Source organism: Pleurodeles waltl, chromosome 3_1 (genome assembly GCF_031143425.1).
Source record: "Pleurodeles waltl isolate 20211129_DDA chromosome 3_1, aPleWal1.hap1.20221129, whole genome shotgun sequence".
Taxonomy (NCBI): Eukaryota; Metazoa; Chordata; class Amphibia; order Caudata; family Salamandridae; genus Pleurodeles; species Pleurodeles waltl.
This window is the reverse complement of record NC_090440.1, coordinates 130,568,973-130,587,926: the sequence shown is the minus strand read 5'-3', so window position 1 is coordinate 130,587,926 and position 18,954 is coordinate 130,568,973. Positions and strand designations below refer to the sequence as shown.

At 40.6% G+C, this 18,954-nt stretch overlaps 1 protein-coding gene across 1 annotated transcript in view; it reads left to right on the top strand.

Moving 5' to 3' along the window:
* Positions 1 to 18,729, top strand: part of LGR4 (leucine rich repeat containing G protein-coupled receptor 4) — a 285,300-nt gene extending 266,571 nt beyond the window's left edge. Inside the window, exons 15-18 of the mRNA XM_069221966.1 lie at positions 358 to 483; positions 9,713 to 9,834; positions 14,029 to 14,109; positions 15,726 to 18,729. Coding sequence (XP_069078067.1) covers positions 358 to 483; positions 9,713 to 9,834; positions 14,029 to 14,109; positions 15,726 to 17,002 — 1,606 coding nt within the window. The 3' untranslated portion in view covers positions 17,003 to 18,729. The remainder of the gene's footprint in view (positions 1 to 357; positions 484 to 9,712; positions 9,835 to 14,028; positions 14,110 to 15,725) is intronic.
* Positions 18,730 to 18,954: the final 225 nt, after the last annotated feature.

The following is an 18,954-nucleotide window of genomic DNA, read 5'->3' as shown; positions in this document are numbered from 1 at the left end:
TCAAGGTCTACTGAGAGCATAATAGCTAGTTATCCTCTGTTTTTCCCAGACTGCACCACAAATCATAGCATTTTCAGTAGAAGACCCATTTACTACACATATTCCTGACCAAACTAAAATCATTTACAGAAAATACAATCTAGGTCTAGTTCCTGTTCTGATTTCTTAATCAGTATTGTCTGAATTTCTTGTGAAACTGTTTATTCTCAACTCCGTTCTTAGTCTGCCATTTTCCCCTGGCTACATGATTAATAGGACTAAGCTAAGAAATCCCTCTATCAATATGTGAAAGTTGATTGGGTATTCAGTGACTCATGCTAAGTTCTACTAACCAGCATCTCTTGTCATTGATTTAAGAGATTTAAGTTTCAATGAACTGACTAATTTTCCAACTGGAGGACTGAATGGGCTAAACCAGCTGAAGCTCACAGGAAACCCAGATCTAAGAAAATCACTCACGTCCAAGGATCTCTTGAAACTTCGGTAATATGAATCACTTATTTATCATACATGCAAATATTCTGTATTTGATGTATTTTGTGTAGTCTGTATTTGATGTATTTTGTATAGTCTGTATTTGATGTATTTTGTGTGGTCAATATATGAATGTTAAGTGACCCCTTTTTGTATCTAGTTCTGTTTAATCTGCGGATTGTGCTATGCCGCGTTTCTTACCCTCTTAGAGGAATTTCCCACGTTGCTACTCAGTGCTCTTTGACACATTCATTTTTTTAGGCATCTGAAGATTGAGTGACTTGTCCAGAATCACAGTATGTGGAACTGGCACAGACTCAATTCCCATGATCCCATGTTCCCAATTCCCATGTTTCTAGCCCACCATGGTTATATATCCTAGAATAGGTCACTAAATATGTCCACTTTCATGGCATCAGTTATTCTTGTGGCTTAAGTAGACTAATACATCCACTGCACACGTTTGACATCATGGCCATGGGTTCAGATCCGGATGGGCGCCTCCATTTTCCATCCTTCTGACATGAATCAACTGAGCAACTTTTAGTTGGGCAACAATAAACCTCTTTTATTCAGCACCTAGATACCCTTCTTGGTGAACGTGCTTCACAAATCAGCATTTTATCATGTTATGTTATAACTGTATTGATGAGAAAGATGAGGTTGCAGAACTACCTGTAGCCTATTCAGATGTGAATTTGAAACATTTATCACTTTTCCTCAGTTGTTTTTTTTTTTTTGGCTCATACAGTTGTGAAGTGCGAAATATAATTTGGATCTGGGACAAATCTCCTTATTGAGCCACTGACCTACAATATAGCCAAAACCTTACTATGTATTTATCCAAACCTAAATAAAAATGAGTTGCCAAACTATAATAAAGTACATGTAAAGCTGAACCAACTAGATTCACCTCCCAATACTTTCATTTTAATTTAGGAAAATAAGTGTACTAAAGTAACGCTGGAGGTTAGGGATTTTTTCTGCACAGCATTTATCATTGCGGCTGTGTATATATTTCAATTTTCAGACCTCTCCATATGGAAAAAAAACATTCTGAATGTAAACTCATATTGCTGCCCTGTTGCTTATCTGTTTTTGTAATAATTCAGAAACTGAAAATTTTTCTTAATTTTTGTTTGCCATTTTTCTCACATATGATGCTAGTGTTCAGGATTTTCGGGGCTCCAGTTAACAATGAACTGTGTAGTATTTTTGGAGATCTTTCTGAGAAATGATTAATCAAAATTAACATGAGAGGATATATATATATATATATATATATATGTTCGATGGCATGTGTAGCTGCAGATACACATGCTGTGCATACGTCTGCCATCTAGTGTTGGGCTCGGAGTGTCACAAGTTGTTTTTCTTCTAAGAAGTGTTTTCGAGTCACTGGATCGAGTGACTCCTCCTCTTCGGCTCCATTGCGCATGGGCATCAACTCTGTTAGATTGTTTTCTTTCCGCCATCAGGTTTGGACGCGTTTCCTTTTGCTCCGATAGTTCGAGTCGGAAAAGCTTGAAAACTCTATTTCTCGTGGGTGTTTCGATTGTGTTCCACCTTCGGATCAAACATCTTTACTTGCCCTTCGTCGCGCCCAACTCTGGCCTCGTCGGGCTGACCGCGTGGAAGCCTCATGGACCGGACTCCATTCTGATTTGGTCCTCGGTGCCGCGCTAAATTTCCTTACACGGACCAACAATCTCGTCTGTAATCTCTGCCTTTCCCCAGACCATCGGGAAGAAAATTGTGAGGCCTGCAGATCCTTCCAATCCAAGAAAACGCTCCAAGACAGAAGAGCACGGAGACTCGAGATGGCATCTAAAAGCACCGAACATCTCAACGTCAAAGAGGAGGAAATCATGCAGACCGCTGTCTCCGTTTGAGGATCCGACTCTGAGCAGGAATCCGAGGAGGACAGACCGGTCACGGCAGGACAGCACGTGAGTACGCCTGCCCCTGTCCCATCGAAGCCGAAAAATAAGGCCTTGGGGACGCCACAGCCTGAAGGCCATGGCTCGACCCGGAAAAAGACCTCCAGTGACCAACCCACAACTTCGGCACCGAAAAAGGCCACTCCTCCGAAGCCATGGGACTCGAGCCGAGGCTCTGTCGCCGAGCAAACATCGCTCTATCGAGTCGAAATCTAGAAAATCATTTTCGGAGCCGAGGCCATCCTCAACCCCTACTTTTTCATTACCGAAAAAACCAGCTTTGGAGCTGAAAAAGCCTATTTATATTGAGGAGCATGGACTTTCACAAGTACTTAAAGAAAGCCACAAAGCTACTGAGGAGGACTCACAAATAGAGGCAATGGATGAAAGGCAAGCCAGGATTCACATCCATAAAGAGACTGGCAGAAATTTAACCGCACCTCCTCCAAAACCAAAGAGGAAATTAGCCTTTCAAGAAGAATTGGACACTACACAACCTCCAGCTAGAGTGCCAAAAACAAAGGAGAAACCTCCACCTCCTCAATTTTCTCCTCCTCAGTCTCCACACTTACATATTTCTCCACCTACCAGTCCTACAGCTATGCAGTCACCATCACACATTTGATTCGCAGCAGGACAATGTGGATCCATGGGATCTTTATGATCCAGACCCCATTCCAGACAATAACCCAGATTGCTATCCCTCTAAGCCATGGGTACTCGAAGTACGGCCCGGGGGCCGCATGCGGCCCACTTGACCTTTACATGCAGCCCCTTAGACAACAGGAGTACAGGGTTGCGCTTCATTCGATCGTAAATAAAGAGGCAATTGTTTATTTCAAGGTTAACTGTGTTAAGGAAAGAAAGTACCCAGGGAGTCCTGAGCTTCACTTTAGAAGCAAGTTCATTTTTAAAGACATCTTTCAGCAAAAGTGTACCAATATAACAGTCACTTCAAAATTCAAAAAGTGTATTAAGTTAACATGCAGTCCATTTCACCTAAGTGTAATTTACTTATTGTATCAGTGCAATGAGAAGTATTAATTTTAAATGTGATAGTTTTCAGACAAGAATTTAGAAAATTCAATTTTCATTTCTACCCTGACAAATACACCAATAGTGAATTAAACAAGCAAGTTATGTTATGTGCACTTTTTGAGTGGCCTGGGTTCCTATTATAGATGAACAGCATTATAGTTTATTAAACACAGAAGCAGATTTGTACGGTGCAGACCCTGAACCTAAAATTAAGCAATTGCCTAGGATCACACAATTTGGAAAAGTGGGGAAGCTAAGATTAATCCCAGGTTTTTTAGTTTCATATTGCTCAATTCAGCCACTAGATGTATACCCTTCGATTCACCTACCAATAATTAACCACCAATTCTCCCAACCCGCTCGCCCGACCGCCATTCCGCTGGCATTGATGTGGCCCCCGGTCACATCACAGACCAACCTTTTTAGCCCCTGGGAAAATGTTTGCGAGTACTCATGCTCTAAGCCTTCACCACCAGAGGATAGTACAGGCTACACTCAAGTCATAGCTAGGGCGGCATTGTATCACGTGTGGCCATGCATACTGAGCCATTAGAGGATGATTTTCTATTTAATACACTCTCCTCTACGCATGCAACATATCAGTCGCTTCATATGCTCCCCGGCATGCTAAAACAAGCTGACCAGACATTCAAGGAGCCAGTAAAAGCAAGGATAATTACTCCTAGAGTGGAGAAAAAATATAAGCCTCCTCCTTCCGATCCTGTCTATATTACCCAACAGTTACCTCCAGACTCGGTAGTTGTAAGCGCTGCCAGGAAGAGAGCAAGTTAGCAGTCGTCCGGTGATGCACCCCCATCAGACAAAGAGAGTAGGAAGTTTGATGCTGCGGGGGAAAAAGGTGGCGTCTCAGGCAGCCAACCAGTGGAGAATAGCCAACTCTCAGGCATTGTTGGCTAGATATGACAGGGCCCACTGGGATGAGATGAAAGACATAATCCAACATCTCCCCAAGGAACAGCAAAAAAGGGCACAACAGATAGTAGAGGAAGGGCAAGCCATCACTAATAATCAGATCAGGTCAGCCCTAGACTCTGCAGACACAGCAGCCAGAACCATCAACACTGCTGTAACCATAAGGAGACATGCATGGTCTTCAGGATTTAAGCCTGAAATCCAACAGGCAGTGCTCAATATGCTGTTTACCAAAAGCAACTTTTCGGCCCAGAGGTTAACACTGCAATTGAAAAGATGAAAAAGGATTCAGACACCGCAAAAGCCATGGGGCACTGTATACCACACAATAAAGGGGATCATTTCGTAAACCCCAATATAGAGGTGGATTTAGAGCCCAAACTGCCGAGACATCTACCTCACAGCCAAAGTCGGCCTACCAACCTCAATACCAACGAGGTGGTTTCCATAGCACTTACAGAGGCCAGTATCCCAGAGGCAGGGGAAAATATCAAACGACAAAGCAAGCCTCACAACAAACTAAGCAGTGACTTGTGCCATTCCTTCCCAATTCACACCTCATCTGTGGGGGGAAGACTGCAAAAGTTCCACAACAATTGGCCAGCCATTACCACAGACAGCTGGGTATTATCAATTATCAGCAATGGCTATTGCATAGAATTGACACAAACTCCACCAAATAGTCCACCAAAACCAAACAAGCTGTCCACAGACCATATCACTCTGTTGCAAGAAGTCAAATCTCTATTACTCAAACAAGCAATAGAAGCTGTGCCACAAAATCAAATAGGGACGGGAGTTTACTCACTGTATTTCCTTATTCCCAAAAAGGACGGGACCTTAAAGCCAATATTAGATCTCAGAACCCTCAATCTTTACATCCTGTCAGAACATTTTCACATGGTGACACTACAGGATGTTATCCCACTACTTCAACGACACAATTTCATGGCAACATTAGACCTCAGAGATGCGTATTTCCATATACCCATCCATTGAGCACACAGAAAATATCTCAGGTTTGTCATTCAAGGAAAGCATAATCAGTTCAAAGTGTTACCCTTCGGAATAACAGCTCCCAGGGTATTCACAAAATGCCTGGCGGTAGTTGCAGCCTACCTAAGAAGACCACACATTCATGTCTTTCCTTATCACGACGATTGGCTAATAAAATCAAAGTCATACGACGTGTCAAAACCATGCGCATTATGTAATACAAACACTGCACACCCTAGGGTTCTCCATAAACTACCAAAAGTCACAACTACAACCTGCGCCAATTCAACAGTATTTAGGGGTGATACTAAATACTCAGAAAGAGCTTGCAAGCCCAAATCCACAAAGAATACTAGTATTTCACAATATATTAGCACAAATACAGACAGGCCAACAGTACACTGTCAAATTCGTGATGAAAGTATTGGGCATGATGGCCTCCTGTATTGCGATTGTTCCACATGTAAGACTAAACATACGGCCCTTGCAGCAGTGCCTTGCACAACAATGGTCACAGGCACAGGGTCAACTTTAAGATCTAGTGTTGATAGACCGTCAAACATACATGTCCCTGCAGTGGTGGAATTCCGCAAACTTGAACAAAGGGCAGCCATTTCAAGACCCTCTGCCTCAGGCCATACTTACAACAAATGCATCAATGATTGGCTGGGGAGCTCGCCTCAACAATCACAACATTCAAGCACAATGGGAGGTCGAACACAAACAGCTACACATAAATCACTTAGAGTTGTTAGCTGTCTTCGTAGCACTCAACGCTTTTCAGCCTCTTCTCACTCAGAAGAATATCCTTATCAAAACAGACAACATGACAACCATGTATTACCTAAACCAACAAGGAGGGACACATTCGTCCCAACTCTCCCTCCTAGCCCAAAACATTTGGAAATGGGCAATCCACAACCACATTCACCTGGTAGCACAATACATTCAAGGGATACACAACCAATTGGCAGATGTTCTCAGCAGAAATCATCAACAAACACACAAGTGGGACATTCACCCTCAGGTACTTCAAAAATACTTTTAACAGTGGGGAACACCAGACATAGATCTGTTCGCCATCAGCGAAAACGCAAAATGCCAAAACTTTGCATCCAGATACCCACATCCCCTATCCAAGGGCAATGCTCTATGGATCAATTGGTCAGGGATATTTGCTTACACTTTTCCCCCTCTCCCACTCATTCCATTTCTAGTCAACGAACCGCGTCAAAATACGCTCAGTCTGATACTCATAGCGCCAACATGGGCACGTCAACTGTGGTACACAACACTATTAGATTGTCAGTAGTACCACACTCCAAACTCCCAAACAGACCAGATCTGTTGACACAAAACAAAGGGCAGATCAGGCATCCAAATCCCAACACACTCAATCTAGTGATTTGGCTCCTGAGGTCATAGAATTTGGGTATCTACAACTACCAGATGAATGTATGGAAGTAATTAAGCAAGCAAGAAAACCCACTACCAGACAGTGCTATGCCATCAAATGGAAAAGATTTGTATATTACTGTCAATCTAAACAAATTGCCCCTCTTTCAGCATCAATACAAGATATTGTATGCTATTTGCTTCATTTGCAAAATCAAATGTAGCTTTTTCTTCCATAAAAATAGATCTCACTGCAATTTCCGCATATTTGCAAAATATACAGCACAGCTCATTATTTAGAGTTCCTGTTATCAAAGCCTTCATGGAAGGGTTAAAACACATCATCCCACCTAGAACACCTCCAGTGCCTTCCTGGAATCTAAACATAGTGCTTACGCGACTTATGGGCCCACCATTTGAACCTATGTACTCATGTCAAATATAATTGTAGACATGGAAAGTCGCATTCCTAGTCGCAATTACATCATTGCGAAGAGTTAGTGAAATTCAAGCTTTCACAATTGAACCGTTCATACAAGTACATAAAGTCGTACTACAAACTAACCCTAAGTTTCTTCCTAAAGTAGTATCACCTTTTCATATCAAACAGTGGAACTACCAGTCTTCTTCCCACAGCCAGATTCTGTGGCAGAGAGAGCTTTCTTACATTAGATATTAAAAGAGCTCTAAAGTATTACATAGATAGAACAAAATCATTCAGGAAAACTAAACAGTTATTTGTGGCCTTTCAAAAACCTCATACTGGTAACCCCATTTCAAAACATGGTTTAGCAAGATGGATAGTAAAATGCATCCAAACATGTTACCTTAAAGCTAAAATACAACTCTTAGTTGCACCTAAAGCGCATTCCACAAGGAAAAAAGGGGCTAAAATGGCCTTCTTAGGAAATACACCAATGGCTGAAATATGTAAAGCAGCTACTTGGTCAACACCACATAAATTTACTAAACATTACTGTGTAGATGTTTTAGCAGCGCAGCAAGCCACAGTAGGTCAAGCTATACTAAGAACATTATTTCAAACAACTTCAACTCCTACAGGTTAACCACCGCTTTTATGGGAGGAATAACTGCTTTCTAGACTATGCACAGCATGTGTATCTGCAGCTACACATGCCATTGAACGGAAAATGTCACTTACCGAGTGTACATCTGTTCGTGGCATGTTCCGCTGCAGATTCACATGCACCCTCCTACCTCCCTGAAAGCCTGTAGCTGTTTAAGTTAAACAAACACTTGTGCATATGTGTATGTGTGTGTGTGTGTGTGTGTGTGTGTGTGTGTGTGTGTATATATATATATATGTGTGTGTATATATATGTATTCCATATGCATGGACATCTCTTTTATTTATACTCTATCACTCCTACCTTACCCTCTGCGGGAAAACAATCTAACATGGCATCAATGCCCATGTGCAATGGAGAGCCGAAGAGTAGCAGTCACTCGATCCCGTGACTCAAACACTTCTTCGAAGAAAAACAACTCCGAGCCTAACTTTAGATGGCAGACATATGCACAGCATGTGAATCTGCAGCGGAACATTCCACGAACAGATGTACACTGGGTAAGTGACAATTTCCATATATATATATATATATATATATATATATATAAGTCCTGCTGTTCTTCCTGCGCTCGCCTATCGAGGTGGGTGCTCAGACAATGGGCACAGGACCCATTCAATATATGCTGCACATAAAATTTGAACGATGGCACTCCATGCAGATTACTGTCCTTTATTTATATCCAACATTCCATATCAATCCATATAACTCAGAAATCAAAGATTTAGGGTGACGCGTTTCAACCGTCACGGTCTTCCTCCTTGGCCCTCCAAGTATTCAAGTCATGTGACCCATTCTACTCTTTATATAACCACTAATCCATTGCATAGACATAGAAAAAATATTTAAAAAAATATATATATATATATTTAGATTACCGTGTGCATTCTACGTCTATTTTGGTTTTGAAATATTAATTACCCAAGTACCCAAATCATCTCTAGTATTCACCATTTTTCATCCAACCTTCAAAGTTAACCTAATAAACAATGTGTCAATATCTTCAACATTGTTTTCGAACTGGTGGGGTGACCACATGACTTTACTAACAAAATTACAAAATAATACTGAAAAATACAAAACTCTGAAACCCTGACCCAATTCTCCCAATTCTTAACAATATCTAACTATCCAATAAGAACATGAAGTTCTTCATCCTTATTCAATCCCCAGGGGAAACAGTTTAATCGATTAAAGGATTCTGATTCTAACTTCCTCAATTGTTTCTCTCTGTCACCCCCCCCTTGGGGTACCCACTACCCTGTCAATGCCAAAAAATTGCATCTTATCCAGTTTTCCATCATGTGCTAGGTTGCAGTGCCGCGCTACTGGGTATGCGGTTCCTTTATTCACTATTGCTCTCCAATGTTCTAAAATAAGTTTTTTGAGGGGAAAAATTGTGCTTCCAACATATTGCAGCCCACATGGGCACTTTTTTGGCTGTAGGAGACCTTACTTGATTCAATATATGGTCTCCCTGAGAGGGGGTATATGGTAGAGACCTTCACATGCGTCAGGTGTACAAGCATAGAGATTCAGATTAGCGTTAACACTAGTAAAGAAGGTCGGGAGCAAAAAGTAGCAATTCATGCTTGAAGGAGCTAGTTTAAGATTTACATTTTCATTGAATATTATGTTTTACTATCAGTTTTGTTATTGCTAAAACAATGGTTGAAGTTGACAAAGTGTTGACTAGATTGTGAAGTGCAAAAGGTTAAACGTGGAAACACCCTTTATGGTATAGCATGAGACTGTAATGAGACACTAATGCATGACTAAGAGATATGATTCAAGGCATATTTCCACAACTGTCAGTGCTGTAACCAGCTCTTTCACCTTTACTTTCAGATCTGTGTCGGTTCCATATGCATACCAGTGTTGTGCTTTTTCGGCTTGCGATTCTTACTTAACATCAATTACAGACCCCACTGGCCACAAAGAGCCTGGTCTCTCTTTGGATCATGACAAGGGTATGTACAAACTTTGAGAAAGTCACATTTACAAAACACGATTCCACTACACAATATATTTTTCTATAACAAGTCATTAATAAAGTGGAATTAAGAGTCCGACAAATTAGAGACATGCTTTTTCATGAATCGGTAAAAATATTGACTGAGGAAACACACACGTTTTGAAATGTTTCAAACTGCACTTTGTAGTACAAAACATATTACAAAATGAAATTACCCAACTGCTTGCCATGTTATACAAATCTGTATACCCTATACTGTGTGCAGGGTTCTCCCCAACTGTGGAGTCTCGAGGTGCGGAGATCTCTGCACACACAAGTATAGGGAGTGTGGAGTCTCAAAACTGCATATAGTTTGTGAATTTCAAAAACTAGTAAACTTAATTTATAGCATAAATTTACCTTTGAGAATCAAAGTGTTAAAAGGTTTGTCTTCAAACAATGGTGCTTGTTAAATGACCCACAAACCATTTGCGGTCCAGTTCATTTTGATAAGTATCATAGCGTATCAGCACAGCAATCCTAATCCTTAGGGCAGGGGTGGCCCCTCCACTATTGTGGATGAGCGCAGCCCTACTGCTAAAAGGCAGCAATCAAACAAATAAATGATCACTTTATTTTTCTGCGGAGTCTAGAGCGGGGAGGGACCAGTATCCTCCACGTTAGCAGAAAGGAGGAGTAGTGGTGCACTCTAAGTGTGCATGTCAGTTTGGCCGGCTGTCTGAGGCTGACCAAATTGACATGTGCACTTAGAACTCTCCATCCAAGCTGTATTTCACAGCTGGGTGGAGACCAAGAGCAGGCTCTCACTCCCTCCCTGAGCGGCATTTCAGCCCCCTCAGGCAAATCTCGGCACTGTGGGGTTTCCTGTGTAACAGCATGAGAGAAGTGTTTGGATTGGGTGGGTGGGAGCAAGGCAAGCAGTGGAGGAGAGGCAGGAGGTAAATGTAATCTTGTTATTATTATTGTCCCCCGCTCCATGCGCTGCCCAAGCAGCCCTTCCTGGCGGCAGCCATCACTGCCTTAGGATGACTTGTGGTGGAGTTGCTGTTGGCTGGATATTTGCTAATTAACACCAGCGCATACTGTCCATAACAAATTGCATCTTTTTAGAAATGATGCTTTTGGTAAGGAAGACGGTTTTCCACATTTAAGATTGGCCTAGTGCTAATTATTTTGAATTTTGATTTTTCCAGCCACAACGAACAGGTAAAAGGCACAGCTGCAAATTTTGTGCTGATTGATACACTACCCCTACTAACTAGATTCTTATTTTCCCAATATATTTCACATATACATTACAGATTAAAAAAACACAATGCAAATATTAATGACACCTCACTCTAACTACAGGGAGTGCAGAATTATTAGGCAAGTTGTATTTTTGAGGATTAATTTTATTATTGAACAACAACCATGTTCTCAATGAACCCAAAAAACTCATTAATATCAAAGCTGAATATTTTTGGAAGTAGTTTTTAGTTTGTTTTTAGTTTTAGCTATGTTAGGAGGATATCTGTGTGTGCAGGTGACTATCACTGTGCATAATTATTAGGCAACTTAACAAAAAAAAATATATACCCATTTCAATTATTTATTATTACCAGTGAAACCAATATAACATCTCAACATTCACAAATATACATTTCTGACATTCAAAAACAAAACAAAAACAAATCAGTGACCAATATAGCCACCTTTCTTTGCAAGGACACTCAAAAGCCTGCCATCCATGGATTCTGTCAGTGTTTTGATCTGTTCACCATCAACATTGCGTGCAGCAGCAACCACAGCCTCCCAGACACTGTTCAGAGAGGTGTACTGTTTTCCCTCCTTGTAAATCTCACATTTGATGATGGACCACAGGTTCTCAATGGGGTTCAGATCAGGTGAACAAGGAGGCCATGTCATTAGATTTCCTTCTTTTATACCCTTTCTTGCCAGCCACGCTGTGGAGTACTTGGACGCGTGTGATGGAGCATTGTCCTGCATGAAAATCATGTTTTTCTTGAAGGATGCAGACTTCTTCCTGTACCACTGCTTGAAGAAGGTGTCTTCCAGGAACTGGCAGTAGGACTGGGAGTTGAGCTTGACTCCATCCTCAACCCGAAAAGGCCCCACAAGCTCATCTTTGATGATACCAGCCCAAACCAGTACTCCACCTCCACCTTGCTGGCGTCTGAGTCGGACTGGAGCTCTCTGCCCTTTACCAATCCAGCCACGGGCCCATCCATCTGGCCCATCAAGACTCACTCTCATTTCATCAGTCCATAAAACCTTAGAAAAATCAGTCTTGAGATATTTCTTGACCCAGTCTTGACGTTTCAGCTTGTGTGTCTTGTTCAGTGGTGGTCGTCTTTCAGCCTTTCTTACCTTGGCCATGTCTCGGAGTATTGCACACCTTGTGCTTTTGGGCACTCCAGTGATGTTGCAGCTCTGAAATATGGCCAAACTGGTGGCAAGTGGCATTGTGGCAGCTGCACGCTTGACTTTTCTCAGTTCATGGGCAGTTATTTTGCGCCTTGGTTTTTCCACACGCTTCTTGCGACCCTGTTGACTATTTTGAATGAAACGCTTGATTGTTCGATGATCACGCTTCAGAAGCTTTGCAATTTTAAGAGTGCTGCATCCCTCTGCAAGATATCTCACTATTTTTGACTTTTCTGAGCCTGTCAAGTCCTTCTTTTGACCCATTTTGCCAAAGGAAAGGAAGTTGCCTAATAATTATGCACACCTGATATAGGGTGTTGATGTCATTAGACCACACCCCTTCTCATTACAGAGATGCACATCACCTAATATGCTTAATTGGTAGTAGGCTTTCGAGCCTATACAGCTTGGAGTAAGACAACATGCATAAAGAGGATGATGTGGTCAAAATACTCAATTGCCTAATAATTCTGCACTCCCTGTACAGTGCATTTCCTATTCGGGTGGTCACTGACATTTAAATGGCAGATCGGTTTCAGAAGCATCTGACTCTGTGTCCTCCTAGTGCAATTCAGATAGAAACCACCAACTTCCATGTGGCCTTCTGTCATCAAGGTGACGTACAATTAATTCTCTCTAATTCTGTATTTTGTCCGCCCTCTCCTATCATACGAAAGTGAAACTAAACATTCTAGATACCAGTGTGTTCTTGCAAAATAGCCAGATGTGGTTGATAGTTACCTTGGAAATGGGTATTTTTAGAAGCTATGCGATCTTATAAACATTAAAACTGGTTTATATTGGTGCATGTTTGGCTGACGTGCAATCCTCCTCCCATGCCCAATACTTAGTTAGAACTTGTGAGGCTTATTAGATCATACTGATGGATGAAGCATTGTAAGTATGAATAAGTTAAGTAAATGTTTAACTGGATGAATAAGGAAGCTGACAGGTGGGTGCTGCGATTGAGTTACGGGGGCTGTTGACGGTTATGTGACAGTGATTAAAGTGTCCTGCAAAGCTGTGCGCTAAAATAGTGCATCTGCATGGCTTTATGTATATAACATTCTAATTAAATGACCACTCTGTAAGAAATTGTAATAGTTGACACTATATGTCAAAACCCATTCTCGTTCCCCCAAAGATTAGAAAAATGCAAGTACAAAAAAATAATCTCTTAGAAGCAGCTCTGGGTGGTGCTACTCGGTGTAAATATTGGGTGAGTAGCTCGTGGTTTTTGAGGCGCTTCACATATTTATTTATTTTTTAGAAATGCAACGTTGTTAGTACTTTGCTTACCCATGAAGGCTGTTGTAGACTGTCCTTCAGTTAATAATGACTAAATTGATTGAACGCGATGACCTCAGCAGTGACCAGCATCGGGTTCCTGAGCTTTGTGCAGTCTGCTTCATAGAGTGTATTTTTGAACTAGAAATTAAACATGTTGCTATATTAATAAATACCTTAAAGCTTCAAATCTCCGGAAATGATGAAAATATGAGATACCACAGAAAGCCAGATGTTTAGAACAGCTATATAAAATGATTAATGTAATGAAGCCTAGTATCAAAGCACTGCACATCTACATTGATAAGGAATATATTCGTGAACAAGGCACATTTCTGGTTATTATTATCACTGTATGGCAGATGGTACAAATAATTGTGGGAATCACAGTGCAGACATTTAATAACCCCATTAGAAGTTTAAATTAGGGAAATGTAAACTTGAAATAGAAATACTCATTTATATGTTTGATCAGTTGCAGCAAATGGAGAAGATCTCATAAATGATGAAGATAAGGAACCAATTCAGATAGCTGTTCACTGTAACCCTTCAACAGGTAATGAAGTATGGTATTTTAAAGCAGAAATGTATGGTCATCAGTAAGATCAAATGAAAGATGCCTTCAAAAAACCTGTTGAATGTAAACCTGTGAGGCTTGGCCTAGGTCACTAGCTCATGTGCCAAAAGCTTCATTATTATTACAGAAATAAGTTACTTAGACCGTTAAAACGTGAAAATCACTAAGTGCTCATTTTGTAAGTGAAAGAAGAGTATTCCTAACAAGAAGTCCTATTAGAGTGGCATAAATGAGTAGGTGTTTTTCTTTTGCATGGCAAATCGCTCAATACTTTCCACTGTTCTGGAAAAGTGAACATCATTGGAAGTCTACTACCAATTAGAGTGTCCAGTAAACCTCATATCAAATTGTAAGCAGTATGAAAAATGATCAGACTGTTGGAACAACATACTAATATATAGGGAAATTGACATGGTTTGTATTCAGAGGAAAAGCAGTAATGGAAATAGTCCAGATTTGGATTTGTTTTGATTTCTAAGGTTAATCACTTGAGATAATGTCTCTAGATTGTTCTCGAATATCATTAAAGAAAATTCTATGTGAGAAGACTGCACAGTAGGAGCGATGTTTCCAAGAGCATCCTCATGCACCTTTTTTCCACCATCCTACCCTTCCCGCCTCTTTATTTGACTGTAATAGGCTTTTTTAGGCCCTCATTTCCCCCTTTTGCACTAGTTGCTTGTCCTTTCTTCCTTTTCTGCCTCCCTCCCTCTCTCTCTCTCTCTCTCTTTTTCTCTGGGTCAAAAGGTAACAATGAAAATAAGTCCTAGTCACTGAAAATGAGTGGCAGTGATGATCACCAGCAAAACTTAAGTGATAGACTGCGGAATTTCCTCCAACATAGCTATATGGTGGTAGAAATTCCACCAGTGGATTTCATAAAGATTTATTACCTTCTACGGAAATGAGAGTACATTGAGTTACCTCCCAGTATGTATATGTAAGGTTATGGTCCCTAAGTATCTTGCCAGATTGAAGAGCCGCTGCATTCTGCATCCTGAAAATATGCTGAACCATTGTGAAAGGCATGTGAATAAGACAGTCATGGCATAACTAGGACAGGGAACACCATTACACTCTCTAAGTTCAACTGGTAGCAAAATTTGTTTCAGGGCAGGAGATGAGAAAAAGTGTAGTCTTGTTTTGGTGGTAGCAGTGATCTGTAAGATGACCACCAATTTTACACTGACACGTTATGGCTTATTTACCAGTGTTGGGACACAACCCTAAACTTTCATAAAGAATGTTATAGGTATTATTGATTGGGGATACTAATCATTAACCTGCATCTGGAAGTGATTCTGTGACATCAAGTTGGTGTTCTTCCATGTGTTGATGGCATTCAAATAGCCATTGATATTTTTACAGTAGAATAAGCAACAGAGATATAAACTTTAGACTCAAGTAGCCATTTACTGCTTTATATCTCTGTATTGATTAGCTCGGGGTCTAATGAATTGTGTAAAGATGTTGTCTAAGAAATATAAGATACCATTGATGCAACTTTAATTTTAAAATTTCCTTTGTTAAATGCTGATCTATATTCTGCAATGATATTATGCTTTAAATTTCTTTTGTATATTTTTCTTTTATAGGAGCTTTTAAACCATGTGAATATTTACTGGGAAGCTGGATGATTCGTCTCACCGTCTGGTTCATTTTCTTGGTCGCATTGGTCTTCAACCTCATTGTCATTTTAACTGTATTTACATCCTGTTCTCCACTTTCATCCTCCAAAGTTTTCATTGGTCTGATTTCTGGCTCTAACCTGTTAATGGGAGTCTACACTGGCATCTTAACTTTCCTGGACTCGGTGTCTTGGGGACGGTTTGCTGAATTTGGTGTGTGGTGGGAAACTGGCACTGGTTGTAAAGTTGCTGGGTTCCTTGCAATCTTTTCATCAGAAAGCGCAATTTTCTTCTTGATGCTAGCAGCAATTGAGCGAAGCGTCTCTGCAAGGGACATCATAAAAAAAGAACAAAGCAATCACCAGAAAAAGTTCCAAGTTGCAGCCGCCTTTGCTTTCTTCTTTGCTTTAGTGGCCGGATGCCTTCCACTTTTTCACGTGGGGGAGTTTTCCGCTTCACCCCTCTGTTTGCCTTTCCCTACAGGAGAAACCCCTTCACTAGGTTTTACAGTAACATTGGTCCTTCTAAACTCTTTAGCCTTTTTACTGATGGCTGTAATATACACTAAACTCTACTGTGACCTGGAGAAGGAAGACGTCTCGGAAAACTCCCAGTCTGGCATGATTAAGCACGTTGCTTGGCTAATATTCACCAATTGCATCTTTTTCTGCCCTGTTGCCTTTTTCTCCTTTGCTCCATTGATCACTGCTATTTCTATTAGCCCTGAAATCATGAAGTCGGTCACTTTAATATTTTTCCCTCTGCCTGCATGCCTGAATCCAGTGCTGTATATTTTCTTCAACCCCAAGTTCAAGGAAGACTGGAAACATTTGCAGAATCGTATCACCAGGAAGAACAGATCCACAATGGTAGCAGCAAATGCCCAAAGTGGTTGTGTGACGCAGGACTTTTACTATGACTGCCGCATGTACTCACATTTGCAGGGCAATCTTCCAGTGTATGACTGTTGTGAATCTTTTCTCCTAACCAAACCTTTGCCGTGCAAGCACTTGATCAAGTCCCAGAGTTGTCCCACGCTGGCAGTCGTACCTTGTCACCGGTCAGACGGCTATTGGTCCGACTGCGGCACACAGTCGGCTCATTCTGATTGTGCGGATGAGGAAGATTCCTTTGTGTCCGACAGTTCAGACCAAGTGCAAGCTTGTGGTCGTGCGTGTTTTTATAAGAGTCGAGGATTTCCTTTAGTTCGCTATGCTTATAACATACCAAGAATGAAAGACTGAAATGAAGAGTTCGGCTCCTCTCTGAGCTGATAGATCAGCACTGGTACTGAAGACCAGTTTTGAACTTTCACCAAGGAAGCACTTTTGTAACCATACTTCGATGTGGCTTGTAATAAGGGAAGTGGTTTCTTGAGCCCTACAGTTGTGTTCAATATCTGTTGCCAAGACTGTAAATAATTTGCAAACCAAAATTTGAATCTCAACATATTTTTAACATTTTGCAAATAGTACATCTTTTTTGTAACAATGTATATCCGGCAGGCTTCTTACGTTGCTTATATTGTGTGGTTTGACTCTCGTGTTGTGATTTGCGAGATAAGTCCGTATTGGTCATTTTAACACCAAGCACAATATATGAAGACAGCTGAGAAATTGTTTAAAGTAATAATTTTTCATAAATAGGACTTGCTGTAATCATTTTCTTTAAGCTTTTCCTTCTTTAGAGTTAATCTCAGGACAATTTCTTCAGGGCCAAAAAAGGGGACTGATTCTCCCAAATGTTACACTGAGAATGACATTGGTATGACATTTATGGGGTCTTTGTAATTCTGAGAAGGGATTCACAGTTGCTTGATGAACGTTGAGAAAATAACAAAGGTTGCTGGAAATCATAGTTTTATCTCTCCCTTAAGATGCTGATCTACAATATTAGCATGGGTCAGATGGAATAGCATAGCCGGACCTTTAAGTATTATCTAGGTGATTTTGAAAAGGAACTTATTGGCTGAGTTCCATCGGCATTGTGTTATAGTGTGAGTGACATTATCTGTATTTAAAGTGTGGGAGGATGAAACTTTTAGTAAAGTCAATGCGGCATACTACTCACCCCGTCTCAGTGTTCCAACGTGTACATCTTTACTCATATCTGTCAACGTATGTGAGACCACGTTACTATTGTGTATGTCATGGCGACAGTGAAACATGTCATGGGACAGAGACCTTGTGCCACAGTTCTGGAAATTATTTATACTAATCACAAAGGTAGCTATGGCTGAATTGGTAGGTTTGCATGTACAAATTGCCTACGTTTGTTGGCACAAACTATACCTGAGGCAACACAAGATGTGAAGCCCTGGTCAGTTTTCAAACGTGACTGTACAGAATGTGGTCACCATTAATTATTTGTGATCTGTCATGTTGCTGGTCTATAAGACTTTGCTAAACATTCTGGGAATCCACCCTCGTGGCAGCTTTCCTAGAAACATTCCTACACAATGAAAGCAGCAATCTATTTCAATGTTCAGCTCGATAAACTCCCTGCTTCAAGCTATCACCCACATGAATAGTGACGGGGTACAGGATTTTAACATTAATGACAACTAGTTGCCGGAGTGGGGCATTTCGGAAAAATTGGCCATTTTAAGCTAGGTCATAGTTTTAAATGTAAAGTGTACATACTGTGCATATAATGAATTTTTATCGTCGAAGTGTAAATTATTTGATACAGCACATGATGGGATATGTGGCTTCACTTTTTTTGTTGTCAATTAAAGCTACCTCCTAAACTATAGTAGCTTCTGCCAGTAGCAGAATGTCAGATTTGTTGTTTATATAAGTCTTTGCTATGTAAATAGACTGGTTGTACATTGTCACTGTATGTAATAAAGCAGAATCTTTGTATTTTAAATTCATGTAGTTTGAACAAAATATGGGCGGGATTCATTTCCTGTATACTGTAATTTTTATAAGTCAGACTATTCACAAGTAAAAAGAAAACTTTATAAAAATGTCTTGTGTGGTGGATGCATTCAACGGTATCCCTGTGTTGCAAAATGCTTTACTCACGTGATGCCGAAATCGGCTAGAAAACAGAAGCTAAGGACATTTCCAGAACTTTGAATGTGTGTGAAAAACTGATTTCTTTCATATAGGGTTTTAAAGTTGTTTCGATTAGGCTCTGATGCCTGGGAGCCTTACAACAATTATCATCTGTTAAAAAATATGTATTTATA